The 20,569-nt window shown below is 38.2% G+C and overlaps 1 protein-coding gene across 8 annotated transcripts; it reads right to left on the bottom strand.

The window, feature by feature from the left end:
* Positions 1-155: 155 nt before the first annotated feature.
* Positions 156-20,466, bottom strand: Liprin-beta. Of its 8 annotated transcripts, none has more exons than XM_064358659.1 (10): positions 20,375-20,434; positions 20,111-20,243; positions 19,676-19,839; positions 7,877-8,260; positions 7,748-7,828; positions 7,494-7,686; positions 7,100-7,322; positions 4,651-5,458; positions 1,012-1,143; positions 156-676 (listed from the first exon to the last, which is right to left on the bottom strand). In XM_064358659.1, the coding sequence occupies exons 2-10, from the start codon at positions 20,217-20,219 to the stop codon at positions 560-562; spliced, it is 2,211 nt and encodes a 736-aa protein (XP_064214729.1). In that variant the 5' UTR covers positions 20,220-20,243; positions 20,375-20,434; the 3' UTR covers positions 156-559. The 8 variants fall into 8 exon arrangements, with proteins under 8 accessions (XP_064214729.1, XP_015834587.1, XP_064214728.1 ...); XM_015979101.2 differs by lacking the exons at positions 19,676-19,839; positions 20,111-20,243; positions 20,375-20,434 and adding exons at positions 825-880; positions 10,107-10,672; positions 13,306-13,731; XM_064358658.1 differs by having other exon boundaries at positions 20,111-20,466.
* Between the last annotated feature and the right edge of the window lie 103 nt (positions 20,467-20,569).

Here is a 20,569-nt window from a genome sequence, read left to right as displayed (position 1 = left end):
TTCAAAAGAATTTGTTCCAAGTTGAACTTAATTTCTTCAGTCTTACGCTCAAAGCGTCTCTTAGCTAAGTATGCGTCGTGTTTTTTTTTAATAAATCTTAAATCGGCGTGAAGGAAACATGAGGAAGGTAGTGGTTGGCATTGAAAATGCAAAGATAAGTACGAAATGTTTACAAGTTTAATGCGATAATAAAAATATTCAATTACATAAAATACAATGGGAGTGATGCGTGTGACGGTGACGATACAAAAAAATGTCAACAATTTCATAACCTACGCTTAATACGAATTGTTTGGTCAGTTTGTTAAATACGTCTAAAATCTATCTCTACTCAATTGGTAACAACGATATTTAAATACTGTTAATACAAAAAAATAGAAATTCCACGAAAACAGAAAAAAATAATCGGTTTGGCACATTTGACACGATTATTATAATTTCGCCGCCGATAAACAAACACAATAGGAATCTCATGCACTTTCCTAAGGCAAATTGTTTGGGGGGGAAGACATATTTGATAAATACTTTCCTTTTATCAATCAATATACTAAAAAACTTATTAAACATGTCTTTGTGGTACCGGTGAATTAGCAATCGATGCCGGCGAGGACCGCACCAGTTTTTGCTCAACGTGATGAGAGACATCCTCGACCCTTAGGCTTTCCGTCTTCATCATCTAGGCCCCAAAAAACAATTTCAATCACATTGTTACAAAATCGCATTCATTTAAGAAATAAATGCAGCAGCCACGACTTACTAAAAAGCGTAAAAACTCAACTATTCTTGCATCTAATCTACGTGAATCTAAAACTTTACCCACACACCTGTTCATTTTATCAATAAACACTAATCAACAATGAATGATTAAAATCTCGGGAATCTAGCCATCCGGTTGCATGGAAAGAAAACCATTAAGTAAAGCATCACCTCGTGGTTTTTCAATTAATTGATTAATCATGTTAGAAAGCTGACGCTAGGCAAAAACGCTGTTAGAAAAGTTAGTACACTTACACCCATGTTAGGAGCAGAACCGTTCAGTTCACCTGACTGTTTGTCGGAATTCAGAGGGCACACCAGGTCGCCGTAGTCCGCTTCGCCCTTGCTCTTCTTCCGCTTCAGGGAAAACTGCGACTTCTTGGCGACCTAAACAAACCCCATTATTTTTTTTTCAGAACTTTTAATCCCCGAACATTGATCTTTTTTGAAAAACATAAATAACCAAAAAAAGCTTTCTAATAGTTTCGGAATTATTGCCCTATAAATACTAAATAAAAAAAAGGAAAAATCATAAACTTTTTTAAATCGAACTTGAGGTTTTATTGCACTTGTAGAAACTTACGTCATTATCTGTCTATTTTTTGGAGTTATTTCCTTATAATTAAGAGTCTCTAACGTAAAATGACCGCAGGAATCTAAATCTGCAAGAATCAGATCGCTACGGCTAACCGCTCGGAAGATATCGTCAAAAATATAGTCTCGTAACAAAAATATTTCAACTAAACTTACGTCATTATCTGTTGATTGTTTGAAGCTATTTCCTTATAATTGAGTGTTTCTAACGTAAAATGACCGGCGAAATCTAATATCTACAAGAATCAGATCACTACGGCTAACCGTTCGGAAGTTATTGTCAAAAAAATGGTCTTGTTACAAAAATGTGTCAACAAAACTTTCGTCATTATCTCTATTTTTTAGAGTTATTTTCTTATAATCAAGTGTTTCTAACGTAAAATGACCGGCGGAATCAAAATCTGCAAGAATCAGATCGCTACGGCTAACCGTTCGGAAGATATCGTCAAAAATATAGTCTCGTAACAAAAATATTTCAACTAAACTTACGTCATTATCTGTTGATTGTTTGGAGCTATTTCCTTATAATTGAGTGTTTCTAACGTAAAATGACCGGCGGAATCAAAATCTGCAAGAATCAGATCGCTACGGCTAACCGTTCGGAAGATATCGTCAAAAATATAGTCTCGTAACAAAAATATTTCAACTAAACTTACGTCATTATCTGTTGATTGTTTGGAGCTATTTCCTTATAATTGAGTGTTTCTAACGTAAAATGACCGGCGGAATCTAAATCTACAAGAATCAGATCGCTACGGTTAACCGTTCGGAAGTTATCGTCAAAAAGATAGTCTCGTTACAAAAATGTTTCAACTAAACTTACGTCATTATCTGTCTATTTTTGGAGTTATTTCCCTATAATTAAGTGTTTCTTACGTAAAATGACCGGCGGAATCTAAATCTACAAGAATCAGATCGCTACGGTTAACCGTTCGGAAGATATCGTCAAAAATATAGTCTCGTAACAAAAATATTTCAACTAAACTTACGTCATTATCTGTTGATTGTTTGGAGCTATTTCCTTATAATTGAGTGTTTCTAACGTAAAATGACCGGCGGAATCTAAATCTACAAGAATCAGATCGCTACGACTAACCGTTCGGAAGATATAGTCAAAAAAATGGTCTCGTTACAAAAATGTCTCAACAAAACTTACGTCATTATCTGTCTATTTTTTAGAGTTATTTTCTTATAATCAAGTGTTTCTAACGTAAAATGACCGGCGGAATCAAAATCTGCAAGAATCAGATCGCTACGGCTAACCGTTCGGAAGATATCGTCAAAAATATAGTCTCGTAACAAAAATATTTCAACTAAACTTACGTCATTATCTGTTGATTGTTTGGAGCTATTTCCTTATAATTGAGTGTTTCTAACGTAAAATGACCGGCGGCATCTAAATGTGCAAGAGGGAGATCGCTACGGCTAACTGTTCGGAAGTTATTGTCAAAAAAATGGTCTTGTTACAAAAATGTGTCAACTAAACTTACGTCATTATCTGTCTATTTTTTAGAGCTATTTTCTTATAATTAAGTGTTTCCAACGTAAAATGACCGGCAAAATCTAAATCTACAAGAATCAGATCGCTACGGCTAACCGTTCGGAAGATATCGTCAAAAAAATGGTCTCGTTACAAAAATGTCTCAACTAAACTTACGTCATTATCTGTCTATTTTTTGAAGTTATTTCCTTATATTTAAGTGTTTCCAACGTAAAATGACCGGCGGAATCTAAATCTGCAAGAGGCAGATCGCTACGGCTAACTGTTCGGAAGTTATCGTCAAAAATATAGTCTCGTTACAAAAATGTTTCAACTAATCTTACGTCATTATCTGTCTATTTTTGGAGTTATTTCCCTATAATTAAGTGTTTCTTACGTAAAATGACCGGCGGAATCTAAATCTACAAGAATCAGATCGCTACGGTTAACCGTTCGGAAGATATCGTCAAAAATATAGTCTCGTAACAAAAATATTTCAACTAAACTTACGTCATTATCTGTTGATTGTTTGGAGCTATTTCCTTATAATTGAGTGTTTCTAACGTAAAATAACCGGTGGAATCTAAATCTGCAAGAGGCAGATCGCTACGGCTAACTGTTCGGAAGTTATCGTCAAAAAAATGGTCTTGTTACAAAAATGTGTCAACTAAACTTACGTCATTATCTGTCTATTTTTTAGAGCTATTTTCTTATAATTAAGTGTTTCCAACGTAAAATGACCGGCGGAATCTAAATCTGCAAGAGGCAGATCGCTACGGCTAACTGTTCGGAAGTTATCGTCAAAAAAATGGTCTTGTTACAAAAATGTGTCAACTAAACTTACGTCATTATCTGTCTATTTTTTAGAGCTATTTTTTTATAATTAAGTGTTTCCAACGTAAAATGACCGGCGGAATCTAAATCTGCAAGAGGCAGATCGCTACGGCTAACTGTTCGGAAGTTATCGTCAAAAATATAGTCTCGTTACAAAAATGTTTCAACTAAACTTACGACATTATCTGTCTATTTTTGGAGTTATTTCCCTATAATTAAGTGTTTCTTACGTAAAATGACCGGCGGAATCTAAATCTACAAGAATCAGATCGCTACGGTTAACCGTTCGGAAGATATCGTCAAAAATATAGTCTCGTAACAAAAATATTTCAACTAAACTTACGTCATTATCTGTTGATTGTTTGGAGCTATTTCCTTATAATTGAGTGTTTCTAACGTAAAATGACCGGCGAAATCTAATATCTACAAGAATCAGATCACTACGGCTAACCGTTCGGAAGATATCGTCAAAAAAATGCTCTCGTTACAAAAATGTCTCAACTAAACTTACGTCATTATCTGTCTATTTTTTAGAGTTATGTCATTATAATTAAGTGTCTCTAACGTAGAATGACCGGCGAAATCCAAATCTGCAAGAATCAGATCGCAACGGCTAACCGTTCGGAAGATATCGTTAAAAAATGGTCTCGTTACAAAAATGTTTCAACTAAACTTACGTCATTATCTGTCAACTGTTTGGAGCTATTTCCATATAATTGAGTGTTTCTAACATAAAATGACCGGCGGAATGTAAATCTGCAAGTGCAAGAATCAGATCGCTACGGCTAACCGTTCAGAAGATATCATCTAACCGATTCTAAAGGCCCAGCAAAGTGCATAAAACGTTGTTCCAGCTAATTTAAAAAATGATTTTATAAAATAACTAACTAAATAAATAAATATATAATATGTAAATAATATAAATATATAATAAAATAAATAAATGACCCATAATTTAGGCAAAAAAATCAAAAATTCAAACGTACTTTTAATTTCGACGACGGCGTCAGCGGTATATACCCCATGGTTGACTCAGCCTCTCTTTTCTCTTGGATTATTTCCTTGCCCAACAATTCGTTGAAATGCGTTTTGAGGTGGCGCCTCAGTAGGGTTTTCCCCGGCGGAATTGAAAGCAATGTGGCCAACAGTTCCGCCGTGAACTTGGTCTCGTACACCATCAACCCGCCATGAACCCCCGCACCTCGTAAATTCGGAGCGTACTCAGCCAAATCAACAGCTTTAAGCCACTCCATAACGCGATGAGTCGTCCAGAGCGATATTATTTTGGGGGTTGGTTGTGGCGGATCTTCCGGTGACGATCTCCGTTGTAGACACCCCGGTTCGTAGTTATTCTCTCTCAAAACTTGAATCCCTCGCTTGATACTCGCAACGTGGAGCAGGGAAGTAACGTGCAACAAAGCCAAATCGTCGATTGTCAATCGGTGCAAAACTCGTCCATCGACGCGATTTATGAGGAAATTTTCCTTGTGTTGGGGCAAACCCGTGTCGTCTAACCATCGCAACACCCAGGCCATGTCCAATTGACCCGCTTTCGTTAAGTAAGGGTCACTTGAACCGTTCTCTTGGGTATCGATCAGGGCCAGTTGGAGTTTTTTCTTGTGGAGGGGATTTTTGATGTTCAGTTCTTTTTCGATGTCCGTAATTGAAGCTTCCTGTAATTGCTGGCCGGATTTCACCCAGCGCTTCGCTTCGGGGATGTACTGGTCTAGGCTGAGGTCTTGCAGCCAATCGCAGATGTTCTCGGTGTCCCACTCGGCGAAAGGCTTGTCCGGCCTAGAACAAGTCGGGTTTTCGGGCCTTAACTTTGGAATTAGATGTATACGTATTCAAAATTTAGGTTAACATACTCTTCATACCATTTTTATGAAACAGCCATTCCAGGAATAATGCAACCTGATACCGAAATTTTCAGAATAATTTTAATTCCAACGTTAAGTTTTCTTCAAAATACTACACGTCTCATTTTATATTTAATGTATTTTCCGACAAAAGAGTTTTTTGTTGTGTATTTAAATTGAGAGAGGATAATCATTTGAATTGAAGTACTAATTCATTGGATTCTAAAATTTACTACACTGCCTTGTAGGCGATAACATAAATTTTTCTTGACAGCTGATTACTGTTGAATAATTTTTAAAGATGTTTTCCTAGCTTCTGGTAATTTAGAAAATGGAAATCGGTACGTAAATTGATTAGTATAATTAGTTTTTATTTTTATCTTTGTTACTTTTGCTGTCCCGTCCGTTATTAATTTGTGTTTTTTCTTTCCTACTCGTATTTTAAATTTTACAAATATGGCTCTAATTATACGTAGCGAGCAGTTTGTCTGGTATTAAGTTTCTATTAATAGAGAACTATTATTTATTTCTACTGATACTGTTCAGAAAAACTGAAAATACAATTTAAAATTTTTTACAGAGTCCCGTCCGTTAAAATGAATAGCTAAAAAAACTAAATCAATATTAAGCAACATCTAATAAGTATTTTAAAGAGAAAAATATCCTGTGTATTTACCGCAAACATTTTGAAGTTATTACGCAAATATAAAAAGTATGGATACAGTTAAATATTATAAAAACTGTTCATCAAAACTGAAATTTGGTAAATCCTTAAGAGTATATAAATTCTATCGCTTCAGATGTTTATGAAATTTCTAACTCCGTTTGTTTTTAGGATACAAGGCTACCTTGATGTTTTTTAATTTTCTCTGGTGTAACACATGCATACCATAATTTAATAAAAACTTAAAAAAAAATCGAACTAATCAAATTTTGTTAGCCATGAAAATATTGTCTTTATCTATCGTTAGCTCTTTGCTGTTTGAACATTGACCAAAAAAATAAGAAACAATTGATAATAATTGTTAAAATAACACTTTTAACTAAAAAAAACACTTTAATAAAAAAATATACAAAATAAGAAGACATTTTATTAACGAATTTATGACCTTAAAATAAAAAACTATGACAAAATTCAAACGCCGACGAGATAACAAGGATAAACCAAAGAAATAAAGGATACCCAAATAGTTAAATATGAAATAACAATATCGGGAAATTATTTAATCAAGCAGAGATTACAAATATCATATCAATTTAATTTTATTTAAATTTGGAATTATTTAGAGTTATAATTGAACAGGAATTTAAAATTATCAGTAAAAATAATAATATTATAGAGTACCTATAAAATTATGAGCAGTAGTTTCACATCCTGAAAAACTTTAGAAAAGCCCTTTTTCGTTTATTTATTTTATTTTAGAAATGTTTCGTAACTTTATAACGTTTTTTTAATGTTAAATTGTCGGAACTAATTAGTAAATTTGTAGTAACAAACATTAATTAGGAATTATTATCGGATTTGAATAATTACTGTAAATTGTACACATTTTTTCCCTTTCAAGCCTTGACTTACTTTACTGTTAGTTGCGGCTCGCTCCAGCCGAGGCGTGCGGCGGCCGTCGCCCGGACTCCTCCGCGTTGAAATTCTCCAATTCCAGGCAACTCTTCCAAATTTCCGGAGCCGGAGCGTTTCATGCGTCCGAAAATTTTTTTAATACCTTTGTTCCGGTTGAATTGCAACGTCGGTGATTGCGGTGACTCACCTGACCCGCCCTCGATAATTTTTTCAGTTTCAGCTGTGACAAATAAACAAAGCAACGGTAAAAAAATAAATTACAAATAAAAAACAGTGAGGAGGAGAAGCTAAGCAGAACGTTTAAGTCGATAGCTCGAGTCATTAGTTGCAGCTGAAGCGCTGAAAACATCGAAAAAAGCTTCGGTTAGTTGTTGACGACTAGAGCTATCACCTAGATTGGGCACGGAGAAGCCCTTGGCCCGCCCCCCAATGAGTGAAGAAAGTCCCCTACCGAACGCCACACCCTTTTTCGGATTCGCATTGGAATCGACCACCGAAATGCTGCTTCCATTACTGATGAATTGCTGACGAGGCAGACTACCGTAATGCAAATCGATCTGGCGTTTGTAGTTCGCAGGTGGAGTCTGAAAACAGGTCGAAAATTCGGTTATTACACCACTAGAGCGGTAAACGCGACTTTCGTACTTTGGGGGCCGGAATGTCGTCCCTCCGGGGGCTGCTCCCAGTCAGAGTTACCGGACTCGGCGACGGCGACATCCTCAAAGCCTTTAATCAAACAAATCAATATAAAATTTGCGAAGTCGCTGTGATTACTTGATTGCTGGAATGGTGGACCGGAGTCGACGTCTGGACCATGCGGGGCCCTAAAGGGGGCTTTTTGATGTCTCCGTTGTTGTTGAACTGACTCCTCAGTTCGAGGTTTTCGCGCTCGAGGGCCGCCTGTTGCAATTTGAGTTCGCTGACGATCGACATCATTTCGAGTTTTTGTGTCTCGAGCGACGATCGCGATAAGACCTCACGCTGCAATTTCTCTTCGGTTTCGGACAAGTGTTGCTTCCTTTCCATCAACAGTTTCTCCAAATCGGCGATTTTATCGGTCTGTGCTTCGATCTGCTCGGTGAGGACTTGCACTTGTAGCTGGAGATTGTCCTTTTCATATTGTAATTTTCGGAATTTCTCGTCCTGTTGGTCGCTCGACTGGAAAATCCCATCGATTTAAATACGCAAATATTTGGTTTGGATGTTGGAGAAGACGATCGATGGGGATTTTAAATACGATCACGACAGATTTGAGCAATTTGTTTGGACTAGGGACAGGTTTAAAGGGGAATTCCGAGACGAATAAAACTGTTCCAAAGAGAATCACACAAAAAATTGTGACCTAGTCGGAATAGCGACATCCGCCACATTTATTTCAAAACAGAAAAAAGGATTTACAGATTAAATAAAAATGATACATAAAACCGAACATTTGTGGTCAGAAAAAAAGCATTAAATAAAAAAAACATTTATTTAACAATCACAATAAATGTGTCAAAAATCTTTAAAAAAAATCTCCAGTAGTTCTTGTGTAATTGAACTGAATAAACAATAGGGATTGTAAAAATATTATCAATTCCCAACATTCCTTCTATTTTTGTAATTGGCGGGCCGAAAATAGAGCCTCCAATTACACAGCTGCTTCCCGAATCTAAAGTACGAAAATGTTGACTTTAATCCTGTTAACGTTATTTTTACTCAAAATAAAGTTATGTGGTGACTCCTGCCGTAGCAGGAAATTTACATGTTTGCGTTATTATCGAATAAAACAGTTCAGAAATAATCGTGTTTTTCATTTCGGCGCTTCAAATAGCAATTAAGCAACAGTCGTTCGTTCCCAAAACGAATATGCGAAGTCTGGGGTAGCAGAAAAATATTTTTTGCATACATTTATAAATAATATATTATGAAAAATCGTCCTACAAAGAAAAATTAGGTAGTAGAAAAATGTCTCAATATATTTTTTTCAAATCATATTATGAAAAATTGCCCTAGGAAGAAAAAGTAGGCCGATCCTGCTACAGCAGGACATATTGCCTCTACGTAACATTATTATCGTGCAAAAACATTCCTGCTATAATCGTGCTTTTCACTGCCATTTCATACAAGAGTTGTTCACCCCTCGAATGGAAATACAAATCCCGCTGTAACAAGCAGATAAAGAATACCTGAATAATCCCAAATATTCTTTCACTACTGCAATAATTTCCAGTTTTTCGCATTTTAAAATTTCAAAATTTTAATGCCTTGGGCCTCAACCAAAGTTTGGTTATACAAATTATTTTTTTTACTTGTATACTGTTTTCGTATCTCGTCCGAATATAAAAGATAATTAACATTATTTTAACCAGAAATAGTTTTGGCGATCCTGCTGTATTTACGTTATTATCAGATCAAACGTTTCAGCTGTAATCATGTTTTTTATTTCGGCGTTTTAAATGGCAATTAAACGTAATCCCAAAACGAGAGCACAAATCCTGCTGTGGCGGGAAAACAAGGACGGCAGGAGTAAAAAATTATCTTCCACAATGCAACAAACCCCACAAGTTTTATCTTTAGAAAATATTACGGCAGATTTTATGATCCACTTGAAGTAAAAAGAATCTGCTATTACATTACCGTTTTTTCCTTTGAGCTCGAAACGTTAAAAATAGAAAATATTTCGTCCGATGTTTTATGTGAAATTTAATAATTCCTCACATGTTTCCTTTTAATATTTTTTCGAAACATTTTGAAACAAATGGGGCGAGACGAATTCTTTATCGATTAGCTCACATAATTTTCATAATTTCTCTGGTCTCACATTAATGGCAACAAGTATGAAGATTTGTTAGTTATTCATGCTCATCGATTCTTTTCAACATAAATCAATTTTCGAGAGATTTTCCCTCTCGTTTTTCACTCGCACAACACTCATGCACAAAAATAGACAAGAGATAGCTTCGAAAGAATTTATTATTGGCTACAAAAATCTGGTTAGTATCTACATCTCCTCCTGGAATACCTTCTGGAACGGCGCCGGCGTCCAATGATACCCCCGCTCCCCGTAAAAACAACACGGCGGTGCCACGTGATACCCACAACACCCCATCATCTCATGTCTGCACCCGAACAAATCGGGATGACTCCCCCTGTCCATCAACATGGGACTACTCCCGTACCTCTGCGGGTCCATCCTCTCGTGCCTCCTGTGGAAGTTTTCAAATGCGTAATTTTCGCTGCAACACCAGTTCTGGCACGGGGCGAAGTCGTCGAGTCTGGGGGGGCTCTTGGGCACGTGGGTGGACCTGGACTTCTGGTCCCTTTCCACCCGCTGATGCCGCCGCCGGTCCAGACTCCCGGGGGCGGGTTTGTCCCTCCGGGGGGTCCTGGAACGGCCGATGGGCGGCTTCGCCGCCACCTCCTCCATCTTCATTTCCTTGCGTATCCACTGGAAGTCGTCGTCACAGCGCGTGGAACTCCTGGGGAGCGACGAAGAGGACGAGGAGGAGTCCGATGTCGAGTCATTTTGCCACGTGTTGGTGAGCTTTAGCGTGGAATCGTCTTCGGGACTGGAGTCTTCGTCGAGACCTGTTTTTGACGGGAAAGCATCGTCGTAACTGGAGTTATTTGTGGAATGGCCTGCAGTTGGCAGACGGCCAACCAGTCAGGGGTACCCAAACAACGATTAATTGAAAATAACTGGAGCGAGATACGGAGCAAAAAAATTTTACGGTGGTTGCGAGATCACTTTTAATTACTTTCGGAAGTTTTCGAAGCGATTGCGCGTAAATGAAATTAATAAGGCGGCGATCCTCTTTGAATAAAATAAGGTTTGCGATTCTGTTGCCGGAATTGCCTCGCAGAGTTTATATTTAAAAGCTCGAACTTTTGAGCTGTGTCGAGTGCTGATAATTTTTCTTGAACACGTGCTGCGAATGTTTGATAATTCTCTTTTGAGGGTAATCGAATTTAATTAAAGGAAAAATCGAATATGGCACGGTGCCGACTGCTAATTGGAGCTGGAAGTGAGATTTTTTCACGATTAATCATCGAGTGGTATTTAACAGGTGTTTCGAGTGAGTGGCGATAATGGGCATTTTATCACACTGCGAATTTTTCTTTCGGAAAATTAGAAACCGGATGAAAAAATGAGCACCTGACGGATCGCGATTAAAATTAACTCACATTTCTCACTGTGCAAGTATTGTAAAAATATTTTCCTAGATTTCTTTTAAACTATGTATTTACACAGTTAAGTCAATAAACAATTTGCAAGAAATTAAGCAAAATTTAAATTTGTTTCGTAAATTCTAAAAATACATTATAAGTTAGGCATTTGCTATATTCATAGCTTGACCTAACTCACACCCGCCTTTTAGAAATAATCTCAAAGTTTTATATTATTCTCCTTACTTACATAAATGACTAACAGCTATTAGTTTCATGAGTAATTTAAATGCCTGATAAAAGATTATCAAGGGTTAAACATTCAAAACTCTTGAACAATCTACTGTGATGTGTAACATTAATTAGATTAACTGTCCAGTAATTTAAAAAGAAAAATGTGTTAAGTTAAGACTGTAACAACACTAATAACTATCTAATAATTTTCTCTAATACAATTTTTTATCTAGTCTGACAAAGAACGAATTCGGTAGATTTTGTATTAACTAATATTTATTAATTACTACTGAATGCAAGTTTGAAACCCCTGAAAGCAATTTTTTGTATGTTTTCCGATAGTTTTATTAGCATTTTTTATTTTTATTAAGCATTTGTTATTAAAAGTTTTACTTTTTTGTATAATCACGTTTCTCCAGCGCAAAAATTTTGCCTTTGATGATCAAACTATTACTTGGATTAAGAAACACAGGGATAACCGATAACAATGGTTTACGAAATTTCACTTTTGTCTGACGTCCACTTGAGATTCCACTTTAGAGCTTATGAAAAATCAAGAAGTGCTTATGAATTACCTATATTTCAAAAACTACAGCTTGCGGGAAAAATCTGTTGTCAGCGTCCAATAGTTACTCAACAACAGTAAAAAAAAATAATCTGAAGCGACATAGAAGTAAATGACAAAAAAACTATGTGCATTTTTCTAAATAAATGCTAATATGAGTAACCTATATCTCTAGAACTAGAACTGATAGAAAAAATCTGTTGGCTGTTTTGTAATCAGCATCCAATAATCATTCAACAACAGCAAAAATAGAAGACAACAGATGAGTAAATGACTAAAAGTTGTGCCCCTTTTTTTAATGGTAACCTTAGTTACCTTATCTCAAAAACTAAAGCTGACAGAAAAAATCTGTTTGCAGTTTTGAAATCAGCGTTCAACAATTACACCAAAAAAAACCTAAGGCGACAGATGTTAACTAGTGTAATCTGTTTATAAACGTTTATAAACAATATTTTAAGCAAAAGTCTTTACCTTCCAACAAAAATTTGGTTCTTACTACTCGAAAATGTTAATTACATGGTGTATGGAAAGAAAATTTCCAGCAAATACAATTTCGTAATAAGGCACTCGAAAAAACGTGATTAAGATTATACTATAAATAAAACTAATAACCAGAAGCAAACAGGTTTTAAATTTGGATTCTGCATTAAACAATAAATAAAAACCACTCTCACTTGTGATCTTTTTCTTAAAAAGGAAAGTTGTAATAAAATTACTCAAATACAACAAAAAACATTTTCAAAATTCCAAATGATATTTTCTCAAAATCCCTTCCACAATAACTAAAACGACTTCACATTCACATTCTAACACTTTGAAAAGCGGAGAGAAAAAAGAAAAAATTTGTTGGTCAATGCTTATCTCATAATTGTATATTTTTTATTGTATTTCTTCAATTTTTTTCAAATATATAGTTACATCAAAAAATACTTACACAGTTTTACATAATCCTCAAAACCACAATTCCCGCATCTTTAACCGACATTAACATCCTTGACAATTTCGATAAATGACCACTCGTAAAACCCGGAAATCTTATTATCCCGATTATTACTTCCACCGCTATAACATTCACTCGGTCATTTTACGATCTCATTTCCCGAATCCGTTCGATCCCGAATCCCGTGTAAATATTTACTTTCGTTGTCACGTTTGAGAATCCCTGGTATGCGCCACCACATGGCCGGCATGTGGCCCAATAACTCCACACTCTTTCAATTACCACCCGTCTCATCATCACCGAAAATACACCAACCTTTGTAACTCAACGCACTCGACGTATTCCTGTCCTCCTCGGCGATGGTCTCCAGTCCCTCCAGCACGTGCTCCCCGCTCGACTCCGAGTCATCCTCGCTGGACGAGTCGTCCTCCTGGCACTTCCTCTGCGCCACCACGATCCTCTCGACGTCTTCGGCCACGCTGTCGAAATCCTTCACCGCCGATTGAAAATTATCGTCGGGCGTGCTGGCGCTGAGGCTATTTTTGGACGGAGGTGGGGCGCTCAGCGCCTGCTGCTGCTTCTCGAGGACGGCGACGACGGCCGCCACGACGGTGCCGCCCGCCCGGCACAGCTCGCGCATCGACACCTCCTTATCGGCACTTAAGACGCGAGATAACAGCCACCACGTCCGCGACGAGAGACTGCTTTGCCTCGACTATAAACATGTGTGTTGGGGGGGCACGGCACGCCAATGACACCGAAATAAAACGCACCAAATTAGACTTAACTCGAGTTAAGTAACTAGTGGTCGGAGTTCACACACCCGAACGCAAATACACCAACATTTGCATTTAATCGAAGTTTACGTGGGGCGGAGCCCTCGCTACGCCAAATCGGGGCGAATTCTGGACGCAGATGGGCATATAAGGCCACCGGATTATACACCAAATTAATCCGCACCAATTTGGTAAAGTCGTTCAGGAAAATTCCAGATTTGATTATGTTTCGTTTGAAAACCCTGCAGGAAAAGTTTACGGGATTATGGCTCGCTCCTTAAAGTTGCACGAAAGTTTGGCAATCTCGAACGACTTGGATTTACTTTTATTAAATCAAAACTCAAATTGGTGGCTTTTGCCTCTTAGAAAGGGGGATTTCAAAAAAATATCAACCAAAATAAAATGTTTAGTTTATTTTATTTAAAATCATTTTTTATCATACATGTATTGTTGTGAACAATCCCAAAAAAGTATTTTCCACACAAAGCAGTCTAACCACTTTTGTTTCACTTCAAAGTATCTTAAAACCGCATCATAAACCCTTGAGCACATTCTATTTTAAGCAAAATCTTTTATAGTTGAAATCCGATCTCCCGGAAACGAAATAACAATCCCATCACAGCGCCTGCTGCCAACTTACCCGACCAATTACGTTCAAAGTCACATCTTATTAAAAATTCATTTTATTTCGTTAATTCCACTTCTCTTTCACCATCAAACGTTAATTACCAATAGAGTTTAAAACGTTCCTAATTCAATTTGGCCTGGCGCTCCATTCTCGTAAATTCTCTCAAAAAATAATTAAAACTTTCCTTTCGTAATACATCACTCGGCATTAGCCACAAAATCTAAATATATACACTCGAAAAGACACAACAAAGTTTGTCGTTCCCCCTTTGTGTATACACATATCGATCGCGAGGTCACTTCATGACGATTAACACGAATTCCGGCCGGAAATTCCGGACGCAACCAGAATTCCGGAACCGGATTAACTTTCTTCGTAGGACACTTCGTTGACAAGCAGATTGGTCCGGAGTGTCATGGGATGATCGAACGACCGCGAAAATTCGATGTACACCCACATGACACCGCAATTAACACCCTTCCAAAAATTCATAAACGAAAACATCCGAGGAATTTAATATAATATCGCGCGATAAAAGGAAATGCACGGACGTGTCCGCACTACCGGAAAAGTTCCAGGCTTGAATTAATGAAAAGATCCCAGTATCGCACTTTTATTTCCGCTAGTTTAGCGAAAATAAAATCACGAATTAAGTGGCTTGTTTTAAAAATTTTATATCAACGTCCTTAGAGACGGGTTATAAGTTTTTATTACCCCAAGTCGTAAACCTCTGGCACGCCATTACAGCGAACGCCACTTGTTCATTAGAATAAATTTCGCGAGGAATTTCAGAAATTGGGTTTTAATAACGAAGTTGGGACAGGGCGAAATCGAGCGTTTGTTTGCACATACAGAAGAGGAATTATTGAAGAGTGCGGGTCAAGGATTGGGCAAACAAGTGAAAAAATGATAAAACGAAAATTTTGCTGGGGTACAGGAAATTTTGTTCAAATATTTTGTGTTTAAGCCGCAAACATTTGAAGGCATAAAAAATCTCTGTTACGCCACTGCTGCACTCAACCCTCCCTCACACTTGAGCGATTTGAAAGTTAAATCGTCCTTTGAACCCAACAAGCTGCATGAAAAATTACCATTTCTGCATCCTCCCCCTTCGCGCTCATCCTCGGCAGCGGTCGCGGCGGTTTCCCACCACTAACAAGTGACACTCCCGACGGCGGCAAAACTAAATCACCGCCGCCGGAATTCCGCACGAAACTCTGTCTTTCCGCGTAGAAATTCCGGTAATCCGGGTAGACATAATAAGGTTTGGGATGCCACGTTAGGAGTTCCGGGGGCGGCGCCGACGGCTGAACTCTCGGCGGCACCGGTGGCGGTTCGCGTTCGATCACCACGTCCCAGCCTTTCGGCACGGTGTGCTTCTCCTCGTGGGGACGGCGGCGTCGCACCGGAGGCGTCGGCGCCGGTTTGAGACGTAGCACGAAGGCGACTTCGTCGCCGCCTCCGGAGGAATCACCCATCGCCGCGCCCGAAGCGTGACTAATTCCACATGTGGCGATTTTTACGATTCGAACACGTGTTGAGTGCTCGTCGGGACGCTGAGAGTGTCACACTGAGCTTGTCGCGAGGAGGATTCTCGAAATAGGTGGACGAATTCGGATTTTCATCGAACCAAAAATTCACGTGGAGGAGAAAATCGGAAGGGTTTTCCTCCGGGCGTAAACATAACGATGGAGATTTATGACAGGGAGCGAGGAGTCGATACGGAAGGGCGAGAACGAGGTATAATAAATTTTCACGTTGCCACTTTCGAGTCAAATAAAGTGGATTCAAATAAAATCACAAGAAAAATTTATAAAGTTTAGAATAAGGAACTAGAAAAATTGGAAATAATTAATATTCTAAAAATTAATGACTGCCAACAGCGCTCCCAGTGCTCGAGAATGATAAATATAACCGACAGTTTGCCCGTGCTTACAATTTTGACACTGACAAACGAATATCCGCGAGAATTTATCTCGACTAATTTTAGAAATAAAACAAATTTCACGACTTACAAAAAGTCGGCTTGAAAAGCTCCAAATCCGATTGTCAAAATTAAGAAAAATTACAGGTTTGTATCAGTTGTTTTAGAACTACAAAAACGCCAACGTCGCATTTTACCGAATTAGAAACCAAATGATTAGATCTCTTATTAAAAGTGTAAATTACATTGGCTATTATTTTTTTTGAAGTATAATAATTGTTGATGATATCTTGCTTTTATATATTTAACATCTCTATTTTATTTAGCATTAGCATAATGATTAACAGTATAGTATTATTCACCGAGCATTTAATGACGGCTATTATTCACAAAGGTAAGTTTAATCACTTATAGGGTGCAGTCTGTTTCTATCAATAGGATTGGATTGTCACAAGGTATAGTGATATGTCTTTAGGCAGGTATTCGATAATAACGCTTTCAACAAAAATTAAACCAACAGTAAAGTGAAACCAACTATTAACGAAATTTACGGAAAAAATCAAAATTTGTAGCCTTGAAAATACACAGTGATATCAATTTTCTCACCAAAGTTTCGGCTTGGTAATTCCGTTTAATTAAAAAAGTGATTTTAGATAGCGATAATTAAACTTGCACGCTTGTCTTACATAAATCATTTTCATAAATAACGTAACTCGCATGATGTAATTTCCTTTATTTTCTGGTTGTAACCCACATTTCATTTTTTCAATAAAAGAGTTGTTAAAGCAAAGCCATTTATTTCCCCTTAATCTTCCCGAGTTGACAGGTCAGAAACCCCAAAATAAAACACCCATAAGAGAACAAGAGCTTTATTTCCGACATAAAAAAATCACATTTCAAACCCCAAAATAGAAAATTTCCAAACACTTTTCCCGTTTTTTATTTTTAGGGGATTTTCAATTTGTAGCGCGAGTGCACTACAACATTTCTCACTGTCATTTAATGTCAATTCGACGTTTCCTTTCCAATTTATTTTTAAACATCGCAGTACATTCTTGTTGTCTGTATACCAGTCACTAGGAGTTTAATCTAAAAATTTTTTCTCGCTACGAAACGTATCGATCGCCCTTAATGACTCGCAAGAATCATCTGCGACTATAAATCACCCCACAATCAGAAATTATTCATACCCCTTCCTAATTGTTCGTTTTGAATAAAATCCCTCATATTTCCTCGCGTGTTTCGAGCTTTACACCGTCGTAAACCACTCGCTCACGAGCTTTCGACAAGATTATGAGCGTGGCGAGCCATTCTCTTCCGATTTAAAAATTCGCCGCTTAAATAAACAACCGGCTTTATCCCGGAAAATCGATATCTCCCTCTGGACTTCACCGGACTTTCTTAAAGGATCAAATTTGAATCAAAACAGTTCCTCCGGGAGAGTGATGGCCGCTCTCTCGCCGATAAGAGACCGCGTTTGTTTCCGGAATCCGGTGAATAAGTCACGGGATATGTCAGACACGACTACGGAACAGACGAGCGCCGCCTATCAATATTGGAATGGTTGTGGCTTTCCGGGGGCGAGTTTAAACTAATCCGGAAGTCGATCGGATCACGTGTTTAGATGAGTTATTTCGTATACGGTTGCCCTTTCATGCCGGCGTTTGTGTTTGAGGGCGAAACGTTCGCGAATACGAATTTATGAGAGCGGTTTACTACGAAACGTAATTTATCGAGTTGTTCATTTAGCGAAAGCAACTTTACGTCGTTTTGTTTATGATTTACTGTAAATGAAGTTGAAAACGATGCGGGGTAAGAAAATTGAAAACTGTGACGAACAAAAGATTTTTCAATGTGAAAATAATTGCGAGAGGAGAGATAATTGTGGTCATTTTCGGGATATTGGGTATCAAATATTAATCCAGCGGGTAGCGGGAGTGATTGATATTGATTCTGGCATTCAGAAATTCGAATTATGTCTGACGCTGTTATGCTCATAGGTAGAGCGAAATTAAAAAAATGATCGAACAAACCGATCATTAATTTTCTTTTAGATTGAATTTTTTTCAAGTGTCGAGAGTGTCTCTAAAACAAACCCGGCTCTGTTGATCTAGGATTCAAATAAGAAAACTCGTGAAAGATTTTTGCATCAGCGCGCTATAAAAACTCATGTATAATTCACCAATCGCCGTCTTTTTTATTTTTCAAGTGGTGTTTACAGAGTGCCGTACTTTAAACTTAAACTCAACACTAGCCAGTTTTTTTCTCTTTTCCATCGGACATGTTAGCAACGGGTAAGTGACAAGTTTTGTTATAAAATTTCCTCCGTTCACTGTTGGCTAACTTGCGTATCATTTCCAACCATCAAATTACATTTTACGACAATAGCCGTCTATTTACTTCCCCGTCTCGCTTTTACCGTATTTATAAAGTCCTTGTCCGACGTCTTACGCCTAATTGCCCTATACATTCCCGGCGAGCAACAATTTACAAAGCACTCTCAAGCGACACACAAACGAATTTTTTTTTAAACGAATATAGTCGAGATGACCTATTATCGTGGTGGAAAGTGTACCAGCCCCGTAGGGCTGCTTTTACGCCGCCACATGACTTTCCACTTTGGCTTCGGGGGCGGTGGTGGCGGCGGAAAAAACACCGTTTTCGTTTGGATGAGTGTCAAAGTGTTCACACGCAGCGGAGTCAATCAGGCGAAAAACACACCATCGACACACCTTTGTGATCAGACACGGGTGGCGGCGGCCACAATATGACCACAAAACGAAAAAATCTTACTTTTTTTTATCAATTTTCACGTTCAACTTTTTTAGAATTGGAACGAATTGTACATTTAAATAATTTCGCAGATAACCTGAATTTAAACGAAATTTATTCAATTTTGCGGGAATGCTTTATATTATAATAAAGTACGATCGATAACGTTGTCGTTAGTTTCCAAAATATTTATTTAAAAAAAGTTTGAAACGTAAAAAGTAATAAATTGAATTCGCTTTGTATTTGAAATGTCTCGAGTCAGCAAATGTTTGAGAATAAAAGAAGGGTATTATCTATACATACAAGCGAACACAAAGCCAGACATTCATGATTTCGAAATAAAAATAAACTTTTCAAGCAAATCATTCGTTATCCGAGAAGAATATGCCCCCGAATTACGAGAGTGCGGCTAGAATGCAGTCTCTTTATAACGACTTAATGAGGGTGTCTCTTGTAATAATTTTTCTGTGTGAATAAATTGAAAAAAGTCTCGGAATTCTTTAAAATGATAATAGGAATAGCAATCAGCGGCGCGCTAATTTCTCTATGAATTTTAATTAAGTCTGCGACAAAAACAAACTGTACCTGAAGCCAGTGTAGGAGCACTTTGGCGACGTTGGGGTCCGGGGGCGGCGGCGCGGGGACGTTCTGTATGGCCGTGACGAGCGAGTTGGCGGCTTCTCGGACCCCCGGCGGCGACGCCGCAAACCCATAATCGGGCGAATGGGCCGTAAGTGAACTAGTGTTGCCTGCAATTAAACAAAAATACTTAAATGGGGCGCCAACAGCCCCCGACACCTACTGGTCAGTTGGCCCGAGTGGCACATATTGAGCCACCACCAGCGCGTCATCCGGCCTGGCTCAGACGGACGCCGGGGGTGCCCCCATCCCGGAACAGACTCGCGAAACAACACACCTGTTGAAGAGCGACGGCGGCCGACTAACGACACAGACTCCGGTCGCCGGAGATCCGGAGTCGAGTGTGCGCGCCGGAATACCGGAGTTTGTAAACAGACTCACCTGAGATGATGCCATCCATTTGCATAAGGGCTTGCTCCAGGAGCTTGCTGGCCTCGGTCTGGGGGGACAGGCCCGGGACGTCGTCGTTTAATTGCTCGACTTTACCCATTTTAGCAATTAGTTTAATTGACACCTAATGGGAAAGTTTACGTTGAGGTTAGGGCACACATTTGGCAAAATTCGCGCGCAAAGTTAATTACGGGTGCGCAAAAAAAGAGGTTTATATCTATTAACACTAATCTACTTGAAAAGAAATAAACACACACTGTTTACGGGGCTTATAAACTCAACATTTGGCTTTGTTTACGTCGTTGACAGAAAAGTTACGTCACAACAGGGGGCACCATCGTACACAACAGACTCAGTCGATAAAAAATTACTTCCTGTAGCGACTTCTGCCTTTTAAAATCTTAATTATTGAATTAGCCTACATAGGCTTAAACGCCAAGATAAACTAAT

This window comes from Tribolium castaneum, chromosome 9 (genome assembly GCF_031307605.1).
Source record: "Tribolium castaneum strain GA2 chromosome 9, icTriCast1.1, whole genome shotgun sequence".
Taxonomy (NCBI): domain Eukaryota; kingdom Metazoa; phylum Arthropoda; class Insecta; order Coleoptera; family Tenebrionidae; genus Tribolium; species Tribolium castaneum.
This window is presented reverse-complemented; position numbering and strand designations above follow the sequence as displayed.